The sequence below is a fragment of the Saccopteryx bilineata genome, chromosome 2, assembly GCF_036850765.1.
Source record: "Saccopteryx bilineata isolate mSacBil1 chromosome 2, mSacBil1_pri_phased_curated, whole genome shotgun sequence".
Taxonomy (NCBI): Eukaryota; Metazoa; Chordata; class Mammalia; order Chiroptera; family Emballonuridae; genus Saccopteryx; species Saccopteryx bilineata.
The window spans coordinates 362,834,114-362,855,036 of record NC_089491.1 but is presented as its reverse complement, the minus strand read 5'-3'; the positions used below and the strand labels follow the sequence as shown (position 1 = coordinate 362,855,036).

The window sequence follows — 20,923 nt, the reverse complement described above, 5'->3', positions numbered from 1 at the left end:
GGTCAGTGTTGCCTTTGGGAGAGCTCTGCTGGGACGTCAGGCAGAGGCAAACTTGCCGAGACTGGGAGCGAAGCCACGGTGGCCTGGCATGTGTGCGGGCTGTGGCAAGCGTGCTCATATAACCAGGGACTTTGAAAAAAAGCTATTTCCCACTGGTCCAAAGGAGAGAGAGATCAAGCATTTAGATTTCCCGGTAAAAACAAAACAGAGGCATAGCCTTTGGGGAGAGAAGACAGAAGCAGAGGCCATGACTGTCTGCGGGTAGTTAAAAAGGGAGAAGACTGAGTAATGGACAAAGAGGTAAATGTAAGTAAACAGACATCAGGAGATGCCAAGCATCTCCTCAGCTCCACTGAATTCATTCAGTGAGGTTTGGTAGTTAGAGTAAATCTGTCACCATTTACTTCCCAACTGCTGTATTATATTGATGCAGCAAGTTGATTAAAATGCATCCCAATTTCAGAGATGTCAAAATGAGAATAAGCATGAGTCTTAAATAGTGATAAACAGGAATTCTTTCTCTGATCTGAGATTGCTCTTACGAGCTCATTTGCTGCTGAGAAGAATCCCGGGTTCTGTCTGCTCTCAAATAATTTACCCAAACTATCCCTTGAGCCTTGAACACCATAGGGTCTGAGCTGAGGAATGATTCAGAAACATTATTACAAGCAAGAACTCAGCATGGAAATCAAGTGCTACTCCAACACCTGTTTACCCCATGTCTAGTCTTTGAATTTTCTGAGACAGGAAGAGTTTCCCCAACACACCCATCTTCTCGGAGAGACACAGGTCTCCCTCAGGCAGAAGCTTATGAGCCCCTGGTGCTCCATGACTAGTGAGCACTGATCTGAGCTGCGGAGGGCTCAGGAGGGGACCGCTCTTGGTTCAGCCAGGACACTTGTTTCGGCTAATCCCTCACCCCCTCTCAGAAGTGCTTCCCATGACACCAAAAACCTGAAAGGATAAATTCCTCCAAAGGAAACGGGTTTAACAAATATTTAAATCCTAAGTTTCCAGTGAAATTCTAAGCCAGACTCGCGCTCTCTCATACTGCCTTCCTAAGTCTCTTTGAACAGGACTTCATTAGGTGGAGAAAGATAGTTTTTACCTTTGACTGTTCCTCATCTATTGAAGATTCTTCTGACGCATGGGGAGTATTACTCAAAGAGCTGCTTCTCTGGTCGTCAGCTGTCACATCAGAAGGGGAAACTTCTACCACTGACAGTCGACAGCTCTCATTCCTCCCTCCGCCCAGTTCCTCCATCCTTGAGTGGGAAAAACAGCGTGACCGGGTTTCTTGAGAAAGCTCTACAAACTTCTCTAGGGCACTAAAAAAGTCAATGCGATCGGTACTGAAATCGGAGACTTCGGCCTGGCAGCTAGGCTGGGGGCTTGGTGACTCAGGATCAGGGGACATGGGGAGATCTTTCAGGCGAGATGTCAATTCTTCCATAGGCAGTAAGTGAACATTTATGTCTGCTTTCAGTGCATCTGTCTCCAAATCTTCGACTGTTAAGTCTGGGAACTTGTTGGGCATTTCTGGGGCCTGTCCAGGTTGGATTAAGGCTTTGGATGCATGGCAGTTGTCAAGAGGGAATTTTGATTCATTGAGACAACACCCTGAAGTGCATCCATTGATGTCATTTAGGTTTAACTCATCTTCAATCTGTCCAGCATGAAATTCCCTAGATGTAAACTCCAAGCAGATCATTCTTTCTTTGGTACACAGGCCTTTCTGATTTTCATCCTGTGGGACGACATGTTCCACAAAGACAGGAGGTATGGGTGGGTGACCTTCAATGGTCTTCACCTCGGCAATCTGGTCTGCTGAGGTGGTGATCTCCTTCTTGTTGAGTTCTAGCCCTGGTTTGCGGATGGGTTCGTGGTGGTCTGAGAGGTCGCTGTCTGAATGAGATCTCCAGAGCTTGTTATGCCGCTGTTTGCTGTAGAGGACATACACAAGATAAGCCTTACTCCGGTCTGTGAAAATAATCAACACCCTCCCAGGAAACTGCTCCTAGATCAACTTAAATCTTAACCTGCAAAATGCTTTGGTAACGTCCAGCGAAAAGTAGGCAATGAACATTTGAAAAGTTGCTTAATTTAACTAACAGCAAAAAAAAAAAAAAAAAAAAAATGAAAACAAACCAAAACAACAAAAACAAATAAATATGAGATCTGATTTTTTTAACCTATCAGACTGACAAGAGCTAACATGGTTGCTAAAGCCAGTGTTGATGGTGGCATGACCAAACAAGCCCTCTCATATACTAGAGTTGAGAGTTGCAGCTCTCAATTTTATTTTTTTTTTGTATTTTTCCGAAGCTGGAAACGGGGAGAGACAGTCAGACAGACTCCCACATGCGCCCGACCGGGATCCACCCGGCACGCCCACCAGGGGCAATGCTCTGCCCACCAGGGGGCGATGCTCTGCCCCTCCGGGGTGTCGCTCTGTGGCAACCAGAGCCACTCTAGCGCCTGGGGCAGAGGCCAAGGAGCCATCCCCAGCGCCCGGGCCATCTTTGCTCCAATGGAGCCTCGCTGCGGGAGGGGAAGAGAGAGACAGAGAGGAAGGAGAGGGGGAGGGGTGGAGAAGCAGATGGGCGCTTCTCCTGTGTGCCCTGGCCGGGAATTGAACCCGGGACCCCTGCACACCAGGCCGACGCTCTACCACTGAGCCAACTGGCCAGGGCCTGCAGCTCTCAAAATTTTAAGAGTGATCTCTGGCAATAGCTCTCAAACTTTAAGCCTTTAACTAGCAATCTTTTCTTCAAGACTTTTTCTTGGAGAAATACTACAAGTACAAAAAGGATGTTCATTGTAATAATGTGGTCCTAAAATATTAGACACCAAAAAAGTAAAAAAGGATTAAAACAATTACAGTCCATACAACTATATATATACTATGAGGCTGTTAAAAATAAGTCAGACATTTTAGTGGGATGATGTCCAAAGCATACTGTTAAGTGAAAAAGCATGCAGAACATTTGAACGGTCCGCTATCATGTTGGAGTTAAGTACAGGAAAACGTCTGGAGGAACATCACCAAATTTGTACAGTTCTTTCAAGGAAGGCAAAAATACTTTCAGGAAGGGTTTTACTTTCTATACTCTGTATTTCTATAATTTTGAATTTTTAAAATAATGAACATGTTTAACGTTAATAACCAGGAAAAAAACCACACCTAAAACAAAATGGCATTCAAGTAATTGCAAAAGAAACAGTCTATGGGAGCCCATTACAAATCCTCATAATTGGGATGAAGAGCTGACATAGCATTAATCACTGATGTGGAAGTGTGAGGAGGGCGGTTATCTTTTTTGAGTTAGAAAACAAAGACAAAGCTAATAAACCTGGTGGACAATGTTGGTAAGAGAATGGAAGAGGATGAGCAAGAAGTACAGGCCCCCTTCATAAGGATTTCTGGATAAAAACCATCAAACTAAGGTGACAACTGGAAAAGCAGGTGGGCCAAAGGAAGACCCCCCCCACACACCCATCCTCTGGCTTATTTTATGGAGGGAAGGTCTGATGAGGGGATGAGATTTCATTTCAGACAACCTTGTCTAATAAAGAAACACAGTTCCCAAAGTCCTAGCCACAGAGAGAAAGGAGGCCCTGTGACTGGTCAGGATCACCTGCCCAGGGAATAGGTCACTAAATGGTTTGGATATGGTTTCCAGGACTTACAAGCCGATGAAGAGTGACCTAACCGCAGGGTAGAATGGGAAATGGCCCAAAACAACTTGCCCTGGGCTCCGGGCCATGCCTGCCTGGAGGCCTGTAAATCTCTGCTGAGTCATGTGCCTGCACTAATGTGAACCCCTGTTTGTTCTCAACTCTGCACCTGCTCGCAGCTCCCCCTGCCTGTCTGCTGCTTGGGTGGGGCTCTCTCTGACTCAGGCCTGCACAGCGAAAGGATGCTTTTCAGTGCAGGGAACAGGTCAATCCGTTCACTAAGACAAGCTAGAATCAATTAGCTGAGTGTAAGGTAGGGTTTTCACTTTTTCCAAGCTGCACAAACTGCAGCCACCCCTAGGAGGAGACAACATATCACACATCTCAACCAGAGAGTGGCTGTGTGGAGGGGCAAGCTGACTGCTTGGATAGGCGAGGCCTAAACACTGGAACCAACCACTGCCAATGTGTTTCCCTTTAAAGTTTCTTCTTTCATAGATAGACATCCTTCTTTCCTGATCTATTGATTTATTCATTTGTTTTTTTTTGAGAGGAGAGAGAGAGAGAGAGAGAGAGAGAGAGAGAGAGAGAGAGAGAGAGAGAGAGAGAGAAAGGGGGGAGGAGCAGGAAACATCAACTCCCATATGTGCCTGGACCAGACAAGTGCAGGGTTTCGAACCGGCGACCTCAGCATTCCAGGTCGACGCTTTATCCACTGCGCCACCACAGGTCAGGCCTTTTTTTTCTTCTTTTTATTTTAAAGAGGAGAGTGAGAGTGAGAGTCTTTTCTGATCTAAACATGACTGTGTTCTCCAATTTCTATCCCTAAATATTAGCATGTTCAAACCTGCACCAACTCCTCTCAGTCACCATGGCAGAACAATTCCTGCATTGTAAATGACTAACTAGGAAAACATCTCAGGGAGTTGTTCTCACGTCTCTAATAATGTAAGAGAACAGGTAAATGGGATGTTTTCATAATTCCTAAGAACTCTGGGAAGTATGATTTTTTTAAACTGTCTGCAAATCACTAACCAATCAAGAGGGAATGAGAAACTAGTTATGTTAATAAGGCATAACCAGTGCATGTTTCAGAGGAAGTGGCTGACACCACAGCTGCTTTGCCCAGCAGGGATTCCCTTCTCTTCCTGGAAGAGATAATCATCAGAAATTATTGAGTCACCGCTCTGGAATTAAATTAACCTACTTGTAAAGGAGAAAGAAAAACCCCAATCTGCGGATAGGTCTGATTCTGCTGTTTTTTTCAGTTTTGCAATAGGACCTACAGGTGAGTGTTAGGCAGCTCTCTGATAAGAGTCAAGATACTCATTACCGTGGCCTTTGAAGCACTGCTATTCCACAGGGACCTTCTGCTCCCCTGCCCCAGGGGTTAGTAACCTCTGTTCTGAATTTTGTGCTTATCATTCCCTTTTCTTTATACTCATCATAGTTTGTTCTTAATAATATACTGCTCAGTTTTGCATGTTTTGAGCTTTATGTAAATGAAATACTTGTATGTATTGTACAACTGTTTTGTTGCCTAACATTATGTTTTTAAGATTCATCAAGATGTGTAACTGTGATTCCACAGAGTGAAATTTATTTGTCCATCTGCTGATGAATAGTCTGGCTATTACAAACAGCACTGCCATGGCCGTTGTGTGTGGTGCACACTTTGGCTTCTCAAAGGTGTTTTATTTATTTATTTATTTATTTATTTATTTATTTATTTATTTATTTATATTTTTCTGAAGCTGGAAATGGGGAGAGACAGTCAGACAGACTCCCACATGCGCCCGACCGGGATCCACCCGGCACGCCCACCAGGGGCGACGCTCTGCCCACCAGGGGCGACGCTCTGCCCACCAGGGGGCGACACTCTGCCCCTCTGGGGCATCGCTCCGCCTCGACCAGAGCCACTCCAGCGCCTGGGGCAGAGGCCAAGGAGCCATCCCCAGTGCCCGGGCCATCTCCGCTCCAATGGAGCCTTGGCTGCGGGAGGGGAAGAGAGAGACAGAGAGGAAGGAGGGGGGGGTGGAGAAGCAAATGGGCGCCTCTCCTATGTGCCCTGGCTGGGAATCGAACCTGGGTCCCCCGCACGCCAGGCCGATGCTCTACCGCTGAGCCAACTGGCCAGGGCCTCAAAGGTGTTTTAAATACAGGAGCGGAAAAGGTGGGTCACAGGGCATGTTAAATCATGTTTTACTCAGCAAGACCAAACTGTTTCCCTAGGGAAGTTTTTTCCCAAGTAAGTTTATTTTAATGCGCCCTCACTGGTCGGAATAGATGTCAAGTATCAGATCATATATATTATTTTAAACTGTTAATGTTTAAATTCAGCTGACTTCCCCCACGTGGTTCCAGGTAGGTAGCAAGTAAACAAGTTGCCAGAAAGAACTTCAGAGCTGGTTTATGGCCTGGATGATGCAACCAGCTCAGGTTCTTATCCGCCTGGAGTGGCCTCTGACCTAAATTTGGATTCACACAAACACACTGACACACATGAGATGATTGGGCCATTCTGGGTAAGAATTTGGCCTTTTACTTAGTAAATGAACAAGAAGAAAATCTAAACAACAGGATATACATGATAACCCATTCTCTTGTCTTGACTTTTTCTTTCTTATTGTTATATGCTTGGTAAAAGCACTAAATCTGTTTGAGAAAAGTTACACAGAGGAAAATACGGCTAAAAATGGGGTATCAGCTATAGCAAAATCAAATTGTTTACGGTTACTTCTTAGGGCATTAGGCAGCCTGCAGAAAAAAGAAGAGAAAAAACTTCTTCAATTGAGCATTTTCTGTGTGCTGTGCTTTAATATTACTTTTCTGAAAAGCTATTTAAGAAAATCCTTTAAATGTTAATTGTGATTGGCTGTCACCTGACCAGGAATCCCTCTCCCCTCACTTGTGGTTCCCTCCTGCTCCTGCTGGCTGACCACTGTGCACCAGGAAACTAGATTCGGTGTCTCTACCACTAAAGCCAGGGTAAAAGACAACTCTGCCTCCTCTGGCCCTGGTGACAGGGGGTGTTCAAAGAATCAAAACTGACATCTATGAGGACATGTGGCACAAAGTCTCCCTGGCTACCACCCAGTTTTTCTTCCTTGCCTTATACACTGGAACCTAATATCACAGACACATGGTCAGCTTGCAAAAGCCTGAAATCTGAACTTGCCTAATGGAACATCAATCTGCCAGATACCTGCATGATCAGAGCGCAGAATAACAAACAGGGCTGCTGGCAGTTTAATGGATGGTTTCAAAACACACACACACACACACACACACACACACACACACTCTCTCTCTCTCTCTCTCTCTCTCTCTCGTACCCTTCCTCCTGCCTCACTCTTATCTCCCAGTTATATTAAAAAAAAAAAGATATTAACAAAATCAGTGGCTTTAGGTCTAAGGGAGAATATTAGCCTTCCCTGCCAGACTCCTGAGGACATACTGAAATATGCACAAAGTCCCTGTATTTCAGAGGGGTTATCACTGTCTGGCCTACTGCCTCGCGTTCTGATGAAGAGACTGTGACCAATTCAAAAATCACTACAGGGACCTGGTGTCAATTTGCTAAACTTCTCTTCCACCAAGAGGTCCAAGTACCAAGCTAAGAGACTCAAACAGAGTCTGCCACCTCAAATTAAGTACCTAGTGCCACCCTGGACAACCATGGAGCTAGAGAGTACTAGGATCAAAGCTCTATCTCTTTGGGAAAACCACTACACGCTTCCTGGGAGAAGATATAAAACACAAAGTCTTAGCAGCTGGGTAGGAAATGGAATTTCTCTGCAAACAATGAGTGGGAATTTTATAAGGACTCTCCTCTTCCGGCTACCTAAGCTGCAAAGCTAGACAGAGCTCCAGTTAATCACAGGCATCCATGGCTTCTCCTCCTTTGCTCTTCTAAGCAGGCGGTTCCACCTGACAGGGTGGTAGTGCAATGGATAGAGCGTTGGACTGGGACGCTGAGGAGCCAGGTTCGAAACCCCAAGGTCACCAGCTTGAGTGCGAGCTCATCTGGTTTGAGCCAGGCTCACCAGCTTGAGCAAGGGGTCACTCGGTCTGCTGGAGCCCCCTGGTCAAGGCACACACGAGAAAGCAATCAATGAACAACTAAAGTGCCGCAATGAAGAACTGATGCCTCTCATCTCTCTCCCTCCCTGTGTGTCTGTCCTTATCTGTGTCTCTCCCTCTCAGTCTCACACACACACACACACACACACACACACACACACACACACACACACAAGGCAGTTACTACAGCAGCACTCTAGGATTGGGTAAGAGTCTACTGGGCCCAGGTCACTTGGCAGTTGCCTTGGCAAGTAGCCTATAAGTGCCATTTTTTTAAATAACGTTTTTTAAAAATTTATTTTTTTTGAGAGAGAGACAGGAGGGGAGAAAGAGGGGGAGGAGAGAGATGACAAGCATCAACTTGTGGTTGCTTCACTTTAGTTGTTCATTGATTGCCTCTCATACATGCCTTGATGGGGTGGGGGGGAGCTTAAGCTGAGCCAATGACCCCTTGCTCGAGCCAGTGACCTTGGGATCATGTTGATGATCCATGTTCAAGCTGGCAATTTTGGGGTTTTAAACCAGGGACCTCAGCATCCTAGGTCAACACTTTATCCACTGCACGACCAATGGTCAGGCATCAGTGCCATTTTACGACAACACAGCATAGACTGCACCCCAATGGCTGCCCATCCAGCAGGTACTCTCACTCTTTTTCCTCACTGGTAGAGACCCGATTTGGTTGGGGTATTCAGTGTCCCATAGGTTCAGGGAATGTAGCACTTCCCTACCACCAGAGGGTGAACATGACTTTGTTTTAGCCAGCACAGGAAGTTCTACTTTCTAGGCCAGTGATTAGTTTTAAGCGCATGGCCTAGTCTTGGCTTGTGGGGGAAGTCTATTGGGGAGCTTCCAGAAAAGACCTTCCCCTCTGTAACTGCAATGCCCATTCACTCAGCCAGATGCTGTGGGATTTAAATGTCGGTGCCTAGAAATGTGGGACACCAGGCAATCAGGAAGAGACAAGTTCCAGGGCCGAGCCATTAACCGGGGAGGTAGAACAGAACAAGGAAGAGTACCCAAGTCCCTACTGACAGCACTGAGCCATCAGAGTCTACTTCTGTGCTTCTTTACAAGTGATATTAAATGGTCCAACTTTTTAAACCACCCATAGCTGGGTGTTGTGCCAGGTATTTTCTGTTTGCCCCTCCTGATCCACTTTCCAGCTTTTGACCCTCCTCTCTGCCCCTGAGTCTGACCTATGGACCACATCAGCAGGCCCCTTTGCCTTCTGACTTCTACAGGGTTGGGCTCATGGACAGCCTCAGCAGGAGACTGGAGGGAGGAGAGTGAAGGCAGACCATGTATTTCCCTAGCACCTTTCTGCAGGGTCACCCCGGTTGGCTATGTCCCTTAACTGAAGGTACCTTTCTCTCCAGAAGTCTTCTAGGTTCTAGTAACTGCAGCTTCCCTCTTTGGACCTTGGTGCTATTACCAAACAGTTCTGTTGACAAAAATCCCTTGACTCCACTTCAATCCCACATCTTTGTAAATAGTTTCTTTATAAAACCCTCCTCAAATAATCCTAATTTGAGCATGCACTTCCTTACTGAGATCTCGATGGATGGAGGTATTTTGTTACTTGCAGCTGAAAGCACCCTAAGTGATACCCAGCACTGAATTCTAGTTCTTAAAATCCAGGAGACACTGAGATACAGGAGATTCTGTACCACTTCCCACTCCAGTTTCTAACGGAGTTGGTGTGTCTGGGCGGTGGGAGGAAGCAGCTGGAGAAAGGAGGTAATAAACGGCATGTACCTATATCAAGGAGGGAGAAATAAATGGTACATGCATGTATATGTTTGCTGGAGGAAGGAGATGATGAGAATCACACCTGAATACCCTTAATAGTACATATTGTGCAGTTGTCCACATTTTAATTTAAAATAACCCTATAAGGCAGGTCTCTTGATTTTCATTTTACAGATGGGGTCAGATGAGGATCAGAATTGTGTAGTAACTTCTCAGGGGTGCAGCAAGGGGCTAAACCAGGAATCAAAACCAGATCTACTGACTCAAATTTTGTGTTTTTGTGACTCCTCAGGGCTTGTGTCTCCCTGCATGAGTTCAGCCCAGGAAGGCAGAGAACTGAAAAGGAAGAGGCAGGATGATTTGTGGGTTGATGCTACCCTTCTTATCCTCATTTTTTTTACTGAAATTCCTTTAACATCTAAGAAAAACCACATATCCTAAAAAAACCCAATCCAACTGCTTGCAGTAGTGCAGTAGCCTGCGATTCCAGAATAAATACTGAAATTGGCAGGACATATAGTATCCTTCCTCTCAATGGGTCATGTGAGGACACTACCTAACATTCCTTGTGTGAATCTGGAAATATATAATATTTATGTCTTAGCCAAGCCTCAGGTGCCTCTTTCTTGTGCCAAAAAGAATTGTTGTGACCTACCTTGTGATCTAATCTAAAAATGTCATCAATATCTGGCCCTAAAGACCCATAAATTCTTTCTAAGTGGAGGAGACTTTTGTATCCTCCCAGCCTCCTTAGGAAACAGCTAAGATGAAATCATGCCAAGTACTGAGTAAATGGGAGGGGTTTTTTAGTGGAAACCATAATGCTATGCTGTGACCACACTTTCATAATACTTCGGGGTGGGAGGGTGGTCCCTCTGCCTGGAAGGCTATTTTGTTCAGGGGAAACACAGCCCAGATTCAAGAGTCAAGACCAAGTCATGAGACTCACTGGAGTCAAACTCTGGCACCAGCCCCAACTGCTTCTAGACAGCTGTGCCTTCACACTAACAAAAGCACCAAGAACATGCCTACACGGAAATAACCAAGCAAAATCCAGCACTCCACAGAACTTCAGCATGTGGCATCTCAGAAAACTGATCACTAATCCAACTAGTACCTGAATCTTTTCCCCAGAGCAGGTGATGAGAGCTGAAGGTAGCTCTCATCACCAAAGGGATAAGAAATAATGTAGTGAAATTAATTACTCACTTTATAACCAATTACCAAATTATTGTTGACATAGCTAGTTCTGATTGATACAGGAAGATATTCAAGACCTAGTAGTACTGGGCAGACAGAAAAAGATAAATATTGTATGGTGTCACTTATATGTGGAATCTATAAAAGCTGATCTCAGCCTGACCAGTGGTGGTGCAGTGGACAGAGTGTCGACCTGGGACACTGAGGTCCCAGGTTTGAAACCCCAAGGTCGCCAGCTTGGCTGGCACCCCTCCCCCCCAGTCAAGGCATGTATGAGAAGCAATCAATGTACAAGTAAAGGGACGCAACTACAAGCTGATACTTCTCATCTTTGTCCTTTCCTGTCTCTAAAAAAAAAATTAAAAAGCTGATCTTGGAGAAACAGAGTAGAGTATTGGTTCTGGTTACCAGGGGTGAGGGTTAGGAGAAATAGGGAGATACTGGACAAAGGGTACAAACTTCCAGTTATAAGATGAATAGGTTCTGGAGAATCTAATGTAAAGCCTGGTGATTACAGTTAATATTGGATTGTATACCTGAACATTAAGAAAAATCTTAAATATTCTCATCACAAAAGAGAAATGTGTAAAGGGATGGAGATGTTAGCTAATGCTGTGGTGGCAAGCTGTTTGCAATGTATAAGAGTATCAAATCAACACATTGTACACCTTAAACTTACACAATAACTGTATGTCAATTATATCTTAATAAAGCTGGGGGGAAAGGAATAGTGATGGCAAGTGCAGTGTAAGTGCTCATTTAGTTTTGTCACAGTTGAAATAGGTAAGATGATGTCACTGCTCTCTGTGGGTCCCCTTTGCCCTTGCTGGTGGCTCAGTGAATAAAGCATCATCCCACGAAGGTTGCAGGGTTGATCCCCGGTCCGGGCAAGTACAAGAGGCAACCAATGAGTGCACAACTAGATGGAACGACTAACCAGAACAAGAATTGATGCTTTTCTCTTCTCTCTCCCCTGCGCCAAATCAATGGAAAAAAACAAAACAACCCCCCCCCCCCACAACTCTCCCCTTTGTAACTTTTTGCATTTTTACAAAGCATTTACATTTACAGGGTGGGGTAGATGTAGGTTTCCAGTTATTCATATGGAAAATAATACATTAAATAATAATACAAGAATAAACACTTTCATGTACCAACAGCTGTAAATCTACCTTTTGCCACACCCTGTATATAAAATTGGATTACAAGATTTTAAAAAAGGAAACAAGAGAACTATTATTGGGATGCACTTTCATACCTCAAAGGGGTTATATATATCTCAATTCTGCTGACTTATCACATGACCAAAACGACTGGAGCAGCTCAGTGAATCCAAGCAATGAAAAAAAAATGTCCAAAGCAGCAGCAAGTACTTTTATTTTTTTAAACAAATGGGCCAAAAAATTTCTAAGAATTTTAGCTCTGTCTAGAATGTCCTTGGGAGCAATCAGTATCCATTTTGATAAGGCAGCTAGCTGCATCTGGCGTTAGAAGATGCTGACAAGTATTTAAAAAAATCTACACCTTGATGAAAACTGAAATTAGCACCACGCTAATCTCAAATGCTTATACTTATTTTTTGAAAAATTGGACAGAGATTTCAATTTTCAAAGCATATGACACATCCAACTTAGGCTGAGAACCAGCTGCAGAGAAGGACATTTCACCTTGTCCTAGGGAACATAAAGGGCAGAAAGGCTGAGAGAGTCACACTTAAGGACTCACCTTGCCAGCAAGATCCCCTGGTACTCTTCCAGTTGTCTCATGAAGCTGGGGTTGGGCTTAGTCACTGTTCGTCTTTCCTTCACATAGTCATAGGCTTGGTCCAGGTTCCAGCCATATTCCTTCATTGCATAGGCAATCACAGTAGAGGCTGAGCGACTCACTCCCATTTTGCAGTGCACAAGGCATTTAGATCCGTGTTTCCTAGTTTGGGGGATTGAAGTAAGGAGGAAAACTTAATGGTGAGTACACTTTAAAAGCTGGGTTCTAAAGGTTTCCAAGCCTCCTGTCCTGCCCTTCCATTTTCTTGCTAGGGAATCCATCCCACTGCAATGCACTTGTAGACATCTATAATCAAATGTGCAGGGAGAGTGGGCAATTCGAGTGTACTCTAACACTATTCAACGATTCAATGTTAACATTAAGCTTCTTTAATTCATTCAGCAAACATTCATCAGGCATCTACCATGTGTAAGACATCATGCAAGGCTGCAAGGCAAAGACAAGTAACAGTTTTCCCTAATGGGGAGGATTCAGTGGGAGAAGCAGAGGAAGTTCAAAATGGTAATTGCAATGACAGTTGGTCACAGAGTGTCAGAAGAGAATTTTAAATTTAGAAACTGGCCCCGTTTTGGGTGTGGCTGGAGGCCAGGCCCTTCACAACCCCAGGGGCATGTTTCATGGCTGGCACACTCTTGAGTTACAGGTGTGGCAGTGATTCATCTAATTTATCCAAATGTTCTAAATTGCTTCCAGTTCAAGTTCCAGTAAGGGTTCTGTCCCTGGAGAAGAGCACAAACCAAATGAAACTAATCCTCCTCTTTACTCAGATGCAGCCCTGGGTATTACTTTTCACAACACCACGACCCGTGCTCTGTCTAGGGACTGGCTGTACAACCCGTGGAGCTGGTTGCGACCATGAGATGCACCACGTGGCTTTGTCAATGAGGATGGTGATATGAATAACTACCCTCCCCCTTTTTAAATGGGGTAAAACAAGAAAACAAAGTTACTATAAGGTGTTAAATTTAATTTTCTTAAAAAAAAAAGCTACCATAAGGTGATGCTAAAAAACAAACAAAACAAAAACCCTCCGAGCCCTGGCCGGTTGGCTCAGTGGTAGAGCGTCGGCCTGGCGTGCAGAAGTCCCGGGTTCGATTCCCGGCCAGGGCACACAGGAGAAGCGCCCATCTGCTTCTCCACCCCTCCCCCTCTCCTTCCTCTCTGTCTCTCTCTTCCCCTCCCGCAGCGAGGCTCCACTGGAGCAAGGATGGCCCAGGCGCTGGGGATGGCTCCTTGGCCTCTGCCCCAGGTGCTAGAGTGGCTCTGGTCGCAACAGAGCGACGCCCCGGAGGGGCAGAGCATCATCCCCTGGTGGGCAGAGCGTCGCCCCCTGGTGGGCATGCCGGGTGGATCCGGGTCGGGCGCATGCGGGAGTCTGTCTGTCTTTCCCCATTTCCGGCTTCAGAAAAATACAGAAGAAAAAACAAACAAACAAACAAACAAAAAAAACAAAACCCTCCGAGTCTTAACATGCCAGAGTTTATTACTGTGAATGTGAGCATTACTCAGTTATGCTAATACTAATGACACAGTGTATGGCACAGAATAAGCCTTTAAATACTTTCTAAATGCGTGAACAAACTTATGGATCTGCTGATTAGGTCTGCCAGTTATAAGTAAAAACAACTTTTTTAAATCTGAAAAAAGAATGGTTACTCTTATCACTAGTATACATGCGCTGATTCTTCCCAAGTGGCTATTTCAATAAGTTTAAAAATGCATCTGTCATCCTCAAAGGGAAAAATCTATTCATTCAGTCACTGTATTACAGTAGATAAGCTTCCTTTGGAAGCTTCTAATCCTCCTGCTGGAGATGGAGACACATGAAAGAGTTAAGTACCAATGCAAGGAGGCATGAATTTAAGTGCTGGAATGAGTGAGCCAAGGAAGCAATAGGAATGTAGAGAATCATCTGGTATAATTGAAACAGTCTCAAAAGGAAGGTAAGGTGAACCTCTTATCTGTCAATTAAATGCAAAATTTTGATGTCCTAAGGTTGGTGTGGTGTCTGTGTGCTTAGATTATCCCAAATGACTAGGAAACACTTGTTTTGTTTACGGCACCACAGGGCTTTCATCTACACTCCAGTTTGGAAGACAGTGTACAGTGACTCAGATGGAAGTTCAGACATGTGTTCAATATTTTCCCATCAAGCTCTGACAACTTTAATACATACAATTTCAGGTCTATACCTGCAGCATGGCAGGTGCTCAAACTGGGACAATCCTAAGAACAATACAATTATAAAATCTACTCCCATGAAAATATTCATTCATACTGACCTAAGCTTTTTCAGTGGATGTCTTCTAACTCATGTAATGAAGGATCTGAAGTCAGTTCTCACCTAACTCAATTTCACCTTTTCGGTTTAACCCCATTTTCTCCCTGTTCTGCCCCCTCATGCTGGATCGTCCAAATTAAATCTGGTATCTCTTTAGTAATCCCAAACCTACCCATTTGTGTATAGAGTTTGGAATCCAGGGCCCTGATTGGGGTTAAACACATGAGGTGCCCAGTGTGCCATTCAGGTGGCGCTGACTCTTAGATGCTGACCTGTACTTGTAGGAGCCCAAGGGCGAGTAAGTGCTTGCTTCTCCTATGTGCCCTGGCCGGGAATCGAACCCAGGTCCCCCGCACGCCAGGCCGACGCTCTACCGCTGAGCCAACCTGGCCAGGACAGCTTGCTTAAATGTAACCTGGGCACCTCAAGCATCCTACCTAATCCTGGCCCTGCTGAAATCAGCCTTTCTTTTCACTGGGACTCAGGCCTCACCTTGAAATCTAGCCTCTTTAGCTGTGACCCTGACAATTCTCTAGTCTCTTCCAGTCCCCTTCTTTCCTTAAGGGACTAGACTCTGCCTATATACATGATGGACTCGGAAATGAGACGTGAATTAGGTTTAAGTTCTATCTTCACCACTTGTTACTTAACCTCTCTGAACCATAGCTCTACATTCTGTCCACATTTGTACAGAAGGATCTATACATGCCTGAGTTTTGGAAAATATTACATGAGAGAATACATGTAAAGTAACTGCATATAGTAAGTGTGCCATGAGTGGTATTATTACTGGGAATAATTTAATAATAGAATATTAAATGCTCTCAAAGAATATAAAAGGTTCTTTTAAGTGTTGGCTAGAGACTGAGAAAATGAGCTCAAAGCTGGAGTATGGGCCTGACCAGGCGGTAGCACAGTGGAGAGCTTGGAAATGGGATGCGGAGGACCCAGGCTCGAGACCCCGAGGTCACCAGTTTGAGCGCGGGCTCATCTGGTTTGAGCAAAGCTCACCAGCTTGGGCTCAAGGTCGCTGGCTCGAGAAAGGGGTTACTTAGTCTGCTGTAGGCCCGCAGTCAAGGCACATATGAGAAAGTAATCAATGAACAACTAGAGTGTTGCAACCAAAAACTAATGATTGATGCTTCTCATCTCTCTCTGTTTCTGCCTATCTGTCCCTATCTATCCCTCTCTCTGTCCCTGTAAAAAAAAAAACAAGCTTACAAAAAAAAAAAAGCTGGAGTATGGGAATTCAGGTAACTAAAAGGAAGAATTTCCTGATCATCAAGGTCCTTAAGAGAAGTATGGAATCATTATTAAAGGAAGACTTTAAAAACAGAAGTGCTTGTCATCTGCCAGGGATGATTTGAATGTGGTCCCAACTGAAGGGGGAGTATGGACAAGCTCTTTTATGGTTCCTTCTATTAAAGGCATAAATAGGATTGGCAAGTAAATCTCCAGGGACTTAAAAAAAAAAAGAGTGTTGACATACTAATACAAATTAATACTAAACACTAAATGTATTAATACCATCAAATAACTTCACTAAAAGGCCCAATTAAAAATGTGAAGAGAAAGACCAGTTAATTTAAAAAAGACAACAGAAAGGCCAGAGAAAAATTTCACTATTTACAGTATCATAAAAGTAGAATAAAAAAGTGAGAAAAGATTTCCAAAGTTCACTATGTTTATCTCCTTGTTTACAAAGAGGAAGACCCAAAAGTCTACCTATCTCGGATAATTTCTATTATATAACTTTAAAATGTCTCCATTGGTATCTTAAGCATTCCACTCAGAATTTCTCCCCGCTCTCATTTCTATTTCTTTTGCTGCAGCTTAAGTTTATTTACTCTAATTTTGGGCTCAAATGGAAATAGCCAACATGAGGTCATCATCTTCTCGGGGCTTCACCTACTTAAAAGAAGAGTGTTAAGTCACAAACCATCTTTCCCCTAGGATTAAACCTCAGACTTCTTTTTTCTTTCCTTCCTTTTTCCCGAGCACCCTCAGTAAGTTATCCACAGCTTTCAGTCCCCAAACATGTGCAGTGCACAAGATACAGGGTAAGAATGTGTTGGTGACCCAGTACTCACTTTGCTTTAGAGATGAATTTGTAAGTGTCGTTCCAGTAAGCCAGGAGATCCGTTGCCTCTTCATCATATACTCGAATGTTGTGATACTCAAAGACTCCTGGGAAGAAGTTATCTATCTCTCGAGTGACATTCAAAATATACCGTACCCTGTAAGGAAACCAAGGGAAAGTATCAGCTCTACTACTCAAGCTAAATCCCATTTCCAGCACTGTTTTTCTTATTTAAAACTTGTTTGCTACCTAGGCAAAAAATGATGAAGAAAGCTAAAAACCTAAAAGGTTAGACTGACTTAGTATAGCAACTATGTAACAGGGCCCCGGGCATACCTGCGCACCAGGGAGTTACCAGGAGAAAAGCTGTCTCCCAAGTTCAACATCTAAATTCCATGTTCAGTTTATGTAGTTACACAATCCTATCTTTTATAGCCTTTCAAAAACATGCCTTGTATTTTACTCCAAAGAATCAACCTGAGGCCCATGATGTGACAATTCTTTAGTCACTCAAGTTACCAGCAACATACTTTATTCTTTGGAAGTCATTTGTATTAAATCATGTATCTCAAGGAAAAAAAAAAACAGAAAAGGGAAAAATTTCCTCCTATCTTCCTAAATGCCAGATTGTCTGATTTTACTCCCTCTTTCTAAACTACGTGAAATGTGAATGAGGCCAGGGCTGGGAAGGTCACAGGAAAGTTGGACCTAAAACTCTCTGAGCTCTCGAGGCTGCATTCCTGGCTGCTATGGCAGCAGCTGTGTCTGAGAGCTCCTGCATACTGAGAGGCCTGCAGAAAAGGGTTTCTGTACCAAATTTTTTTTCTATCTCTCTCATTGCACAATCTCAACAAATACTTGAGTTTAATTTGCCAATGGCTTATCTTTTCTCAATGCTGTGTGGACTGAGATATCACCGGGATTGACTCCAACAACACAATACAGGCTCCCTCATTTTTCTGCAGAAGTCACTGTCTTCTCAGAACCACAGGTAGGGTTCTACAACCCAATCTCCAAAGTCAGAGAAATGGCTACAGACAGAGAGAGCCGTCACTAACCAACTCAATGGTTAAGGTGAAGAGACCAAAATTTTTCTGGGACATGATTTGAATCTGTTTTTAACTTTGCATCAAAGTCCATTACTACAAAGGATATTTTTTCTTTTTAATTTAAAAAGCAAGCACACACAACAGTCTAGCAGTTCCCCAAAAGGTTAAACATAGAATTACTATATGACTCAGCAATTCCTCTCCTAGACAGAAACCCAAGAGAAATGAAAACATAAGTCCACCTAGCCTGGCCTGTGGTGGTGCAGTGACTAGGGCTTCAACCTGGAACACTGTGGTCCCCAGTTCAAAACCCTGGGCTTGCCTGGTCAAGGCATATACAGCAAGCAATGAACAACTAAAGTGAAGAAACTATGAGTTAATTCTTCTCACTGCCTCCTCGCTGTAAAATCAATAAAAAAATCTTAAAAAGACAAATAAACCATAAGTCTGTCTAAACATTTGTACATGGTCATAGCAGTAGTCACAATAGCCAAAAAGCAGCAACAACCTAAATGCCCATCAACTGATAAATGGATAAACAAAGTGTGATGTATTATGGAACATTATTTGGCAATGAAAATGGAACAAAGTACTAATAATACATGCTACAAAATTAGTAAGTCTTGAAATATAAATTTAAAAAAAATTCTTAAAAGACCACATATTATATGACTCCATTTATAGTACGAAATGTCCAGAATAGGTGAATTTATAGAGACAGAAAATATATTAGCAGGTTCTAGGAGCTAAAGGAAAGAAAGGAATGGAGATAATTGATAAAGAGTATAGGCTTTCTTTTTGGGTTGAAAAAATGTTTTAAATTGCTTACTGCACAACTGTGAATACACTAAAAACCATTAAAGTATACATCTTAAATGGGTGAACTGTATATAGGACATGCATTATATCTCAATAAAACTCTCAGAAAAAGGCAAGCATATTTCTCTTATTTAAAATAAAAATGAACCACCTCCCACCTCCAATTCCATACTTCAAAAATAGATTGTGGCAGAACAGAATTTCCCAATCTTTTTTTTTTTTTAAGAGAGAAAGAGACAGGAAGGAAAAGAGATGAGCAGCATCAATTTGTAGTTGCAGCACCTTAGTTGTTCACTGATTGCTTTCATCTATGTGCCTTGACTGGGAGATCCCAGCCGACTCAGTGACCTCTCGCTCAAGACAGTGGCCTTGGGCTTCTAGCCAGTGATCCCTGGGCTCAAACCAGAGACTGCGGGATCATGTCGATGATCCCATGCTCACGCCGGCAACCCTGTGGATCAAGCTGTTAAGCTAGATGAGCCCCTGCTCACGCCGGCAACGTCGGGGTTTTGAACCGAGGACCTAGTCATCGCTCCATCCACTGTACCGCCACCCATCGGGCCAATCCTTTTTATTACAGAACTCTAGGCAGCCATCACCAATTTGAACTGGCACTCTGAGAAATTTCTTTGCAATCTCTATATGGACTAGCACTTTACTTGGGGTTCTAAAGTTAGTAGATTGGTGAAAATAGCCCTAATGTCAAAATTACACTTTAAAATCCCTTAGATCAGGGGTCTCAAACTCAACGCAGCATGTGGGCCGCAGAGCAAGATCACAGCCGTTCGGCGGGCCGCACTAGGTCTACAAAAGGCAACTGTTATGCAACACTTTTCTCACTGCAGTTGAAAACAAAAAAAAATCAGTACAACAAGCACAATTGTACATGCAGTTTACTTAGTGTCACAAAACAACCAGAAACTGTAGTTCGCATCACAACTGCTGTTAACTAAGCTAATATCTAGCTAGGATGCTAGAGAAATGAAAAATACAAGTAGGCCCCTAGGCTTACTTAATTTTATCCAAAATTTTGAACTTCGTGGATTAGTCTGCGGGCTGCACAAAATTGTTCGGCGGGCTGCATGCAGCCCGCGGGCCGCGAGTTTGAGACCCCTGCCTTAGATCATCCTCAGGAACCTGTTTTCTGGTAGATACCCAAACTGTAATACTTTACCCACTGAAGTTTAAGAATGAGTAAATTTAAGAAATAAGATCTAAATTGATATCTGAATATCTAACCATACTCTCTTAAGAGAAACAAATAGCTATATCCACATTTTATAATTTAGCCTTATAAGAAGTAAATGAGATGAACATCTCTGGCTGGGGTTATAAGTCAAGGTGTATTATAAAGTTAAAGTGTTTGTATGTGTGATGTGAGTCCAATGCACTCAGCAACCTCTGCTATGTCAAATCTCAGATTTCAGATTAAGCTCTGTTTCTAGCTGCTAGTTTCCCACAAAGTCTGCCAATTTCTCTATTATTCCTTCACTTTTTTCACTCCTTTACATTTAATGAGCACCCTTATAAAGCTCTGAGATATACATGTATGTTTTACACAAAACTAAGAAACTGTCTCTGCTTTTAAGAATGCTAGACTTAATCCTTATCAATTTAAACTTACCAAGTTTTATTTATTTTGCTATCTTAAATTAAGTAACCAGATTTCCTCCCATGGAACTCTTTTTATAATTATTTGGCTTACGTCCTGCTCAGAGTTCATTTCAGCAATTATGACATACCTTTCTTTTGGGGGAAAAGTAGGGAGTATACATCTAATCGTGTTCAAGATAACTAAAGGGCTGCCTTGTTGCTGAGAAAGCAGGCAGCTCACCCCAGCCAGGCAGCCATCAGTATCTGTGGGTCTTAGTAGGTCTAAGCTCTACCTACAATGAAGAGTTAACACGGCCAATTCCCAGACAGGATTTTCTCTTCTCTTGTTGGGATGATCTGACCTCCTAAGGCCAAGTTTAATAAAAAAAATTTAGGCATTAGCTAAGTAGTAAAAAGGAAAGAATGGCAGCTTTTGCTCACTGAATGTTCCCTGTGGTCTCAATTGCTACAATAAGACTCAATAACCATGCTGTTTAAGAGTACACTTCTTTTTTTTTTTTATTCCTTTTAGAGAGGGGAGAGAATGAGAGAGAGAGAGAGAGAGAGAGAAAGGGGGGAGGAGCAGGAAGCATTAACTTCCAT

General features: G+C 43.3%; 1 protein-coding gene across 2 annotated transcripts in view; it reads right to left on the bottom strand.

Moving 5' to 3' along the window:
* Positions 1 to 20,923, bottom strand: part of SSH2 (slingshot protein phosphatase 2) — a 286,303-nt gene that overhangs the window by 9,026 nt on the left and 256,354 nt on the right. For both annotated transcript variants that reach the window (XM_066263132.1, XM_066263131.1), the window contains 3 exons: positions 16,870 to 17,016; positions 12,439 to 12,639; positions 1,109 to 1,943 (listed from right to left, as the gene is read on the bottom strand). In XM_066263132.1, the coding sequence (XP_066119229.1) occupies positions 1,109 to 1,943; positions 12,439 to 12,639; positions 16,870 to 17,016 (1,183 nt within the window). The remainder of the gene's footprint in view (positions 1 to 1,108; positions 1,944 to 12,438; positions 12,640 to 16,869; positions 17,017 to 20,923) is intronic.